This window comes from Orbilia oligospora (assembly GCF_000225545.1).
Source record: "Orbilia oligospora ATCC 24927 unplaced genomic scaffold scaffold00043, whole genome shotgun sequence".
Lineage (NCBI taxonomy): Eukaryota > Fungi > Ascomycota > Orbiliomycetes > Orbiliales > Orbiliaceae > Orbilia > Orbilia oligospora.
The window spans coordinates 1,849,511-1,859,782 of NW_011645600.1; the positions used below are offsets into that span (position 1 = coordinate 1,849,511).

Here is a 10,272-nt window from a genome sequence, read left to right on the forward strand (position 1 = left end):
CTTACCTTAGCCTCAAGACCACATTTAGTGCCTTTAGTTTTCGCCAACGGGAAGGGCATGCATAATCGGTTGCGTCGTTATGGTTCTGAAATCACGCAGGCGAAAGTTGAGACCCGCATGCATCTCACAATTAGTATCTATTGTATGTTTGCTAAAATCGCCGGATGTATTTTAATATTACCCGGGAAAAAAGTATTTGAGTATAGCTGGGTAAGTCGTATTAATTTTATAGGGTTTATCTTAGAGATTATCCAGTATCAATTTGTAATTGCCATGATGCGATTTTGTTATTTTGGTATCTTCTTCTCGTGAGAATCGAAATTTCGTTATAACCAGTCCCCGGTCAACCGTCTACCGAAAGTAAAAAGAGGAAAGTAACAATCAAAAGGTTAAGAAAACAGACACCCGCGAATGCAGTTAAAAAGAAATATCAGAGAGCAATAAGGAGAATTTAATAAAGGAATAATAGAGAAAGAGGGAGAGCGAAAGAGTGGTGAGAACATTAAAAGTGAATTCTGGCGACGCAGGGCCAAGCTAATTCGGACGAAAGGGAAAAAAGGGAAAATCGAAAAAAGGCTCTGTATCAGGACTACAAGTTGTGATTGAGGAAACGACGAAGACTGAAAAAAAAAAAAAATGATTCTGAGAAAAGGAAATACGTGATTAAACATCCTGCTGCAACCCACACTTTTATACATACCCAAACCCAGTAGAAAAAATAGAAATTTTATCGTGCAAAAGAAAGCGGGAAATTAATCGACGCTTGCAAATAAATCGACAGCTACGTTTACCAATGCTACGAGGATTTCGACGGCAATGAGGACAATAACTACCCATTCTAGTCGCTCGCCTTGGGAATGCGACAGTTGTTCTTTCAACATTTGAAGCTAGAGGTTCAAGTTGTTAGAAGGAGCAATTTTCGGTATAAAGAACGGAAAATATTGTGGAGGCTTACCAAATCACTGATAACATCTAGTCTTTGGTTCAACAAAGATACTCGCTGGTTGATTTCAAGATATGAACGGGCAGCTTGATAAATTGGTTCCAATTGTGGCTCAGCCCACATCAATTCTGGAGAGTCCATGACGCTGCCTTGTAGGTTGATGTTGATCCGCAAGATGAAGAGGTCGCCAATGTGCATCATGATTTTTCGCCTGCTCATACGGACTTTACCCGTCAATGCTACATCTTGTGGAATTGACTTTGTATCTTCGATGGTGTTGTCAACCAAGTCTTCGTAGCTACACACAACAATGTTAGTATATTCGACGTATATAAATCGTGGATAGAATTTTTCCATACAGCGAGATCTTCACGGATTGCGCAATCGCATGACTGATGCTCAATTTGACCATATAACTACTTCCCGCGCTCAGAGTAATGAAATCGTTGTAGATACGCGGCTGGTACGAGCTGGTGACATAGAAATTGAAATTTTCGACCTGGACGTCCTCCTCTCCCAATTTTTCCATCTCAAACTTGGCAATGTCTTTCAGAAATCTCTTTTCCTCCTGTAGTGTCATGCCCCAGATTACTACGACGCCATACTCGAATAGGAAGATTTCAGGTGTGATTAGATGCGTATCAACAAATGAAAGCGCATCGCTCGTGACGTCTGGATTTCGCTCAAGGGTTGGGCTGTCCGGGCCTACTATGGCAGCGGGGGCCGATTCGGTCAATTGGAGCTCTTGAAAGTCGATGAGGTCTTGCTCCGTCTGTTCCCGGACTCGCTTCTGGTAGAGATACGAAAAGGGTGTGTAGATGCATTCGTCGAATTGCTTAGGATTAGAACCTCTAGTGGTAGTTTTTGACTTCAGAAATTTCATTAATCCCTCCATATTGTATTTACCAGCGGTACAGTAAGCGGTGGTGCGAGGCAAGTGAGCACGTTCGGCTTTTCCCAGACGTTCGGCATCCCGTCGGGCGGTTGTGTCCTTGATTCGGGTGACCTGGGAGTAGACATCCCTGCCGGATTCTTCGTCGCCTTCACCATCGTCCGGGGCCGGAAGGAGCTTCAGCTTCTGGATGTTCTTTGTGGTTCTTTGAGGACCGATTTTGCCACCGGGAGAGCCATTGGCGATGGATGATTTGGAGAGGGTGTGAGAGCCCAGGCTGGCGATAGCCTTCCGTTTTAGCCTGCCTTCGGGTTCCGGTAGCGATCTGTATCACAATTGGGAATAGAGATAAGAAAGTTAGACCTTGAAAATATGATAAAGAGAAGAGGGGAAGCCTGCTAATTGAGTGCTGGCGATGTAGGGGTAGACGTCATATCTGTGAATATGTATGTATGCGTATGTGAGGTATATGTAGGTATATGTGTATGTATGTATGGGCTGGCAGACAGGGCAGGCAGGCAGGCAGGTTCTTTCCTTAGAACGCTCATCAAAAACAGTTTTTTTTTTTCTCTCTCTTCATATCAAGCCACCATGCCGTTGGAAAAAAAAAAAAGACTGTCTGAGAGGTACCAATGAAAGAAGAAGAATTGCCAATGCGCAAACCTACATGATGTGCATTTTGAAAGTGAAATTCCTAACCTGTGATAATTTCTGTAAGGATCTTGATTTGTCGGGTTTGCTGATGAAGATGACGGTGAGGATGATGATGGGATTGGAGTAGGAGCAGACTCTAGGTCGGGGATGAGGGTTCCGGGCGATGCCATGATGGTTGTCGTGATGGTCGTCGTGGTTGTGAGGATGTTGGAATGTCGACGTAGATGTCGGCGGTGTTTGGGAGAGTTGGGCGGTGACAGGGTGAGGGTTCAGTGGTCCAGACGTGTTTGTTTGTTGAATTTGATGAAATTGGCTTGGGAAAAAAACCAATGACGATGGATGAACTAGATTGAACCGAACAAACAATACATACTACGATCCAGGCACCCTGGCCTCGAGACTACTAAAGAAATGGAACTAATGAACTTCCTAGTGCAGGTCGGGAGATTCTGTTTTGTCCGTTTTGTCGGGAGCGAACAAGTGTCCGCCGGGACGGACTTGGGTTCGCTTTGGACCTCCTGCTTCCGGTGCCCTGCATATTTCTAGTCTCTTAGCCATTACCTTGTCGCAGCTTTTACTACTTCTGATTATAATGTAATGTAATGTAATGCAGACATCACCAACTTTCCGATTACTTAAGCCAGCACTCACTTTTCCTCGAAGCTTTAAATAGCAATTATATTGATGGAGATATTTTATATCAATTTTAGGTCTGGATCGGGCAAACCAGCGAACTATAACTGGCGCCCCGTATTGGTGCACTGTCCTTTTCCTCACCCGCATCTCCACACCCCAGTCCAGTCCCTCGCTTCTCTTTCTCGCCTGAGCGCATACCTAGCCTAGGTTAGGTAGCTACTATTTATAAATTTATCAGTCCGATATTCTTGATATTACCTCGTCAAAACCAAGACCCAAAAATGCAGATCCGAGGTTGAAGTTGAGATAATTAATGCTGTGTGGTTGATAGAAAAAGATGATCATCAAGCCAGAATCTATAGAAGGATGCGTTCTACTATGACTCTTCAACTTCCAGCAGCATACAAATATTTAAACATCAACGTGAATTAATTGATTGATTGAAATCTCGAATCTTCACTCCAGTGATTAGTCTAGAAACATACTAAAAAAGCTATTATCGATCCATAATCTTGTCAGTACATAGTACCCACTCACAACATGTCGACCAAACAGCCCCCACATGTCCCCCCAAAGAAGTTGCCCTCTTCAGAGAACAATACAGCGGAGATGAGTACCAACAATACCAAAACAGCGGACTCTTCTAAAATACAATCGAAACTGAAACCAAAACCACAAACTAGACTAGCTAACTTCGATGTTCCTGATCTTTCGGTTCTCGAACAAGCCATCGAGCGCGAGTGCTTCCCTTCTTCATTATCGATAGTATTCGACGAAGTGGATGGCGTATCGGGGAACGAAAACTTGCTTGGGATGCACTGCACGAGCTTAGACTTAGAGATCCGTTGTCGAGATCTTGAGGCGGAGCCGAATGCACTTGACGACCATTATTATTCAGTTCACGCCTTGATGGATGACTTCAAAAAGGGAATCTTCCGACCATGTTTTCTGTCCGAACTTGAAAATCTGCGAACAAAGGCACTATTGGCAGTGTATGGAGCTTACCTCCAAATGTGCGAGGGGACCAGGAGAAAAATTAAATGGTTTATGGAGCAGAAGAGAGTTAAGATACGATACTCGAGTATAGCGACACTAAAGAACCTTCCTTGGATTTCACCAGAAAAGAAAGCAGCATTCAAAATTAACAAAGTACAGAGGTTCATTACCAAGACAAATGTCAAAAGCTATACTCGCGACCTAGAAAAACTTGAATCACGACTGAAAGACTATCACCAAGATCTACAAAAGCGGACATGGTTCCTAACATGTCAAAAATATGCAACCATCAGGTTATTAATCGCTTGCAGACGATATAAAGCCATTCAGAAAAATAGATTATCTTCAAAAAAACTTTGTTCCTGCCGTGAGGAACATTGGGAACGCGATCTTTGGACTACCCTTGGTCTTCCGGTCATTGATGTACCGGCCAGACCCCATGGATTTATACCCATCTAGATCCTCAACCTCAAGAGCCCCTAAACTCTAGGCTAGTATAGATCCTCCATCTATATTAATACTAACTTAGTATACGCCCTGCTTTTGCACAGGCCTGGATTCACGGTTGGTGCTGGGATAGAACTCCTTCTTTTGTTACTCCATACATAAAAAATTTCCCTGAGTGTTCCAATTTTGCGTGAATGTCTGGTGCTGACGCTGTATTTTTTAATATTATATCAGGCCTGATTGGACTTCGTGGTCTAGGGCTGATATAAATTATACTAGTAAATTAGAACCAATTCTTCTTTTACATGCTTGCATACTCACTTCATGATTTAGCTATATATGTTCTTGGTGTTACCTAAACGGGGTGGAGCGGTTGTAATATACTTAGTCGACCCGTCATGGTACCGGTGCAAAATTGATTGAAAAAAAAACCCCCAATGACAAGATCTGAAGAGGAGAGCAAAGGTGAGGAATGAAAGTAAAAGGGGACAAGTTAAAATGCAACAAGAAGTTCGGAAAAGTGAGTGTGAGAAACGAATGTCAAAGAAAGAGTGAATGTAAGAATAAAGGTGAATACGGAGATGGGAAAACGAAGGAAAAGGGCAAAATATCAATCTAGATATACCAACCATTCCAGTCAGTTGACCTTGCCCGGAGTTCCTCATCAACATAATCCCCGTTTTCGTCTACTTCATTTCCATCGCTGTCCCCCCGGACACGAGGACGCTCCCCCTCACTGCCACCAATACCACCACCCACATCGCTATCGTTCTCCAGGTCGAACTCCTCCGACCCCGATACCGTAAAACCTCCCCGTTCCTCCCCGTTCCTCCCTTTAATCCTCCTCATTCTATTCCCCTTCATCTTCTCTTTCTTCATCTTCATTTTCTCTTTCCTCTCTTTCTTCTCTCTCTTCCTCATCTTCCTCAGCTTCTTCCTCTATCCCCTCTCTTCCGAAATCATTGTTTTTCTGGCCCGCTTGACTTACCGGCGCCAGTATGATTATACTCATGCTTGTGGGATTAATTCGAAAATACTGACGACAAACTGGAAAGTTTAGTCGAGTATTAAACCATGTAGCCACGCAATTGCGGTGGAATTCGTCATCGCAGAGAATTGTTGGAACAGTTTGTGCGCTGCTATCTGGCTTTTCACAAGCAGTGCTAAATCTGAAGGAGAGGACGTAAATCTTTTTAAGAAGGTTTGTTGATTGACGAAAAGAAAAGTAAGAGGTATCACGGTTAAACATAAATTATTTCTAAGGGAGGCTAGTTGTAAAGGTGGCTAAGGTTTCGCGTCTTAAGCCAAGTGCTCAAGTGGAATGCAATGTGAGGTGAAGAGGGAAAGGATTCTGGGGGTTCAAAGGCCCGGGGTGGAGTAATTTATATAGGGATATGGTATTATTATTTGTTTATTGCCTAAGAGGTAAATATTTATTATTATTATTTATGGGTACCTAAGTAGGTAGCTTAAGTACTTATACAGCATATATTAAGCACTGGCAGGTAAATATTGTGAGAGTAACGGGACCCCGGGTACCTACTCAATCTCCCCAAATAACGACGACCGATTAACAACGATCGACTTTTGATATTGTGTTGCGAGTCAAAATACCACACATCGATATATTTTAAGCAGTCTCGTAAGGACCGGGATATGTTCGATATCGAGCGGAGGCTAGACGCCGCCTTCTATAAACAGAAAAGCGAATGCTAGGGGCAAACTATAGGATAGGATAGGATAGGATAGGGATAGGAACCGAGGAATTAATCCCAGGCATGAATAGTTCCTATTATATTGCCTGACTAAGTTGAGAAGTAAAGAAAAGTAAAAAGAAAAGAAAAGGAAAAGAAAAAGAAAGAATAACAATACATTACATAGGATGTATGTCCTGTACATCTCAATGTGCCCATGTCCAAACTCAGTTTGAGGGGTTCTGCTGCTTCCGTCGTTTATTTAGTGTCGGTCGACAACACTTTGGTGCAGTTTTCATGCATTCGATTGCCATTATAACGTGGCTGGCCACCATCCATCCATCCATCCCTCATTTTCGGCCAGGCCAGGCCAGGCAAGAAGAAGAACAAGAACAAGAAGAACAAGAAGAATAACAAGAGGTAGAAGAAGAGCAAGAGGAAGAGAAAGAATTCCTCTGGTTTAGGTAGTAGCAGTCTGGTATTTCATTTCATTTCACCTCAGTTTCATTCTTCCCTTCTCTTCTCTTCTCCCCCTCCTTCCTCTCCTCATCTCCATCGTCTCCAACCACCACCACCATTAAATACACCACCACCACCACCACTACCACAGACCATCGTCATCACCACAACCATCGTCTTCTCGCCTCATCATCATCACGCTATCCTTCTCTTCTCCTCCTGCTTGCACCCCTCCCCTCCCCTCATTCCCGACGCACTAGCTTGGCCCATCATCAACATATCTTCTCGAACTTCTCCCGAAATTCGAAAACCGAATTCCAGAAATCGTCTGACGACCGCCCAATCGTTCATTCACCTTTCCGAGCTCCCCTGTCTCCTTCCCAACAGAGCTCGTTCGACCCCCCCTTCCCTTCCTTTCCCTTCCTTCCCGACACCACTTCCACTTCAACCCTCCTTGCCGTCTTGATTCGGATCCCTTTTCAGCAACAACCCCTTCAGCACAAAACCACCTCCTATATCCTTCCTTTTTCACTTTAAATTAAAATACCGTCATCGGCATCTATCTATCTCTGTCTCAGACCACTAAATTTGCTATAACCCACACCGCAACCTCTCTATATCTCTAGCGATCGAATTTATTCTCTTCCTCGTCTATAGTGCATGGAAAGAAAGAAAGATATTATGTCGGCAATACCCAGGAGCGACGAATCGGTTTCGTCCCCTCGACCATTACACACCCCCTCCCGTCAAATGGTTTCCAACATCTCAAGCCTCCTCCCTTCGGCTCCTGCTAGCCCTCCTACTCCGGCTCCTAGCCCGACCCCGCAGATCCACCGCCTCCCAACCTGGTCGACGGCGAACGCTAGCGAGGACACCTTTCTTCGAGATGCTCGTCCTCATTTTCTAAGACTCGACGCGTCCGAAAAGCAAAGATTCCTCGCCGAAATCCTAAACCTATGCGATTCGCAGCAGCTTAGTTTCGTTCTCAACTACGTCTCTCCGAGATTAAAGAAAGATCCCTTCAAGACGTTACCTAATGAGCTTTGCCTTCGAGTCCTTTCCTTCATTGATGACCCAAAAACCCTCGCCAGGGCCTCCCAAGTCTCAAAACAGTGGCACGCCCTGCTCAACGATGACCTTACCTGGAAAAAGCTCTGTGAGAAACACAGTTATCGTCGTCTGAGTAACCACAGCCCTTCTCAAGCAGCTGCTTTCCGGGCACAATCTATCGATCATCCGATGTCGGATCCTGTTAGCCCTTCGCAATCTACAAAGAACTCTGGTTTCACTTCCGAGATCACATCACACTATTCGTTACCTCGAAGGCGACCAAAACCCATTAGTTATAAATCCCACTTCAAGCAAAGATATATGGTTGAGACGGCGTGGAGGAGCGGAGGAAAGGCTATTGCAAGGCATATCACGCCTGATCAAGGAGTTGTCACCTCCCTCCACCTTACGCCCAACTATATCGTCGTCGCTTTGGATAATGCGAAGATTCATGTCTTTGCTGAAGATGGACGCTTCCTCCGGACACTGTCCGGGCATGTGATGGGTGTTTGGGCAATGGTTCCATGGGATGATGTTCTAGTGAGCGGCGGTTGTGACAGGGATGTCAGGGTTTGGAACATGGCTACAGGGTAGGTTTACACCTCCTTAAGAACATCTGATCTTCGTACTAACACACTACATTAGGCAATGCAACCAAGTTCTGCGAGGTCATACCTCGACGGTCCGCTGCCTCAAGATGAGCGATTCAAAGACCGCCATCTCAGGATCTCGAGATACAACCTTGAGAATTTGGGACATCGAAAAGGGTGTTTGCCTCAATATACTTGTCGGGCACCAGGCCAGTGTTAGATGCTTGGAAATCAGTGGAGATTATGTCGTCAGCGGTTCCTATGACACCACAGCAAAGATATGGAGTATCTCGCAAGGTGCTTTGTTACGGACACTCACTGGTCATTTCAGTCAGATTTATGCTATCGCCTTTGATGGCCAGCGAATTGCTACAGGTTCCTTGGATACTTCAGTTCGTATCTGGGATGTAGAGTCTGGGTAAGCTTTCCGTTCCAATCTTCTCACACTCTACCCTCAATTTGTGCTAACATATCCTTTCGAACAGTGCTTGCCAAGCCATTCTTCAAGGACACACTTCACTTGTTGGCCAACTCCAGATGCGTGGGAAGACACTGGTTACCGGTGGTTCTGACGGGTCTGTTCGTGTTTGGAGTTTGGATAAAATGCAATGTGTTCATCGTCTCGGAGCCCATGACAATAGTGTTACATCGCTCCAATTTGATGACACCCGCATTGTTAGCGGAGGTAGTGACGGTCGTGTAAAGATTTGGGATCTTAGAACTGGTGTGTTGGTTCGTGAACTCTCGAGTCCCGCTGAGGCAGTCTGGAGGGTCGCATTTGAAGAGGAGAAGGCAGTCATTCTTGCTTCGAGAGGTGGAAGGACGACAATGGAGGTTTGTTACCACCTGTTTTTCTATGATTCGTATGAGATAATCAAGTTACTAACATTGATCTTACCACACAGGTTTTCTCATTTTCACCACCACCTGAAGCTTTCGCCGAAGCATATCGAGCCAGTAGCCCAACAGAATCGGATACCATCTATGATGACGTCCCCATGGAAGAAGTAGATATGAATACACAGTTCGCTGCCTCAATGGATACATAGAGGTTGTAACTTTAGCTTCTGGTTTCCCGGCCAAGCGCTTCCCATCTCTCTCCCCTTCACGACTGATCGCTATCCTTTATGATTACCCTCCAAGTTCTCCATCGGTTTCGCTTTCAGCTTTTCCTTTAGCGTTACTCTTTTACAAGTCGGTGCTCCTGTTTTTCCTTTTTTTTGCACTTCCTGCTTTTTTTAAACGTTTCGGAGTTCGAGACCCCTCCAGGTTTAGCGAGGACTGGCACGTCCAAAAACCACAAAATTGACCATTCTGTTCGGGCAAATCTAAGGCAGCGGCATGTGGGTGGTACCCTTTTCTCTTTTGTTCAGCCCTTCTTTTTTATGGTTTTTTTTTCTTTCTTGCAGGCTCTGCTTTCTCTTGTCTTTTCTGCTGTACTTCTACGTATTCTTCCTCCCCCCAATCTCCTCTGAGGACAGCACATGATCTTCGATTTTGAGGTTTCGAAACATGCATCATGGTAGCTCGGTCTGGTTCCCTATTAGAACCTCCTCCCTCATATTTTATGATCTCCTTTACTATGCCCTTTGGTTTCCTCTTATCTCTCTTATACTAGTTATACGACCAGATGATCATATATGAATCATATAATATCTTTTTCTGTTTTTCTGTTTTTCCTTTTCTCCTCCAATCGATCTCGTGGGGCAAAAGCAAAATTATATATCTATTACTATTTTTCCGGGGTTTCTTCTCTCTCTCTCTCTATCTATCTCTCTCCATTTTATTATTTACTGTGACCGGCACAGACTTTTTTTTTTTTTTACATTCGATTTCAATTTCAATTTCAATCTATACGGACACGAGTAGGAAATAATAGAGGGGAAGAATGATGTGAGTTATTTGTGAGAG

The 10,272-nt window shown here is 44.3% G+C and overlaps 4 protein-coding genes across 4 annotated transcripts; 2 read left to right on the forward strand and 2 right to left on the reverse strand.

Annotated features, from left to right (window-relative positions):
* Nucleotides 1–752: 752 nt before the first annotated feature.
* Nucleotides 753–2,659, reverse strand: AOL_s00043g557 (uncharacterized protein; the record flags this gene model as incomplete). Its single annotated transcript, XM_011121043.1, has 4 exons — nucleotides 753–887; nucleotides 956–1,241; nucleotides 1,303–2,160; nucleotides 2,535–2,659. 4 exons carry the CDS (start codon nucleotides 2,657–2,659, stop codon nucleotides 753–755), a joined length of 1,404 nt encoding a protein of 467 aa, XP_011119345.1.
* A 1,006-nt stretch (nucleotides 2,660–3,665) lies between these two features.
* AOL_s00043g558 (uncharacterized protein) lies at nucleotides 3,666–4,580 on the forward strand (the record flags this gene model as incomplete). Its single annotated transcript, XM_011121044.1, has 1 exon — nucleotides 3,666–4,580. The coding sequence occupies one exon, from the start codon at nucleotides 3,666–3,668 to the stop codon at nucleotides 4,578–4,580; it is 915 nt and encodes a 304-aa protein (XP_011119346.1).
* A 603-nt stretch (nucleotides 4,581–5,183) lies between these two features.
* AOL_s00043g559 (uncharacterized protein) lies at nucleotides 5,184–5,489 on the reverse strand (the record flags this gene model as incomplete). The annotated part of the gene is made up of 1 exon (XM_011121045.1): nucleotides 5,184–5,489. One exon carries the CDS (start codon nucleotides 5,487–5,489, stop codon nucleotides 5,184–5,186), a length of 306 nt encoding a protein of 101 aa, XP_011119347.1.
* Nucleotides 5,490–7,402: 1,913 nt separating this feature from the next.
* AOL_s00043g560 (uncharacterized protein) lies at nucleotides 7,403–9,410 on the forward strand (the record flags this gene model as incomplete). The annotated part of the gene is made up of 4 exons (XM_011121046.1): nucleotides 7,403–8,361; nucleotides 8,417–8,779; nucleotides 8,847–9,195; nucleotides 9,267–9,410. The coding sequence occupies 4 exons, from the start codon at nucleotides 7,403–7,405 to the stop codon at nucleotides 9,408–9,410; spliced, it is 1,815 nt and encodes a 604-aa protein (XP_011119348.1).
* Nucleotides 9,411–10,272: the final 862 nt, after the last annotated feature.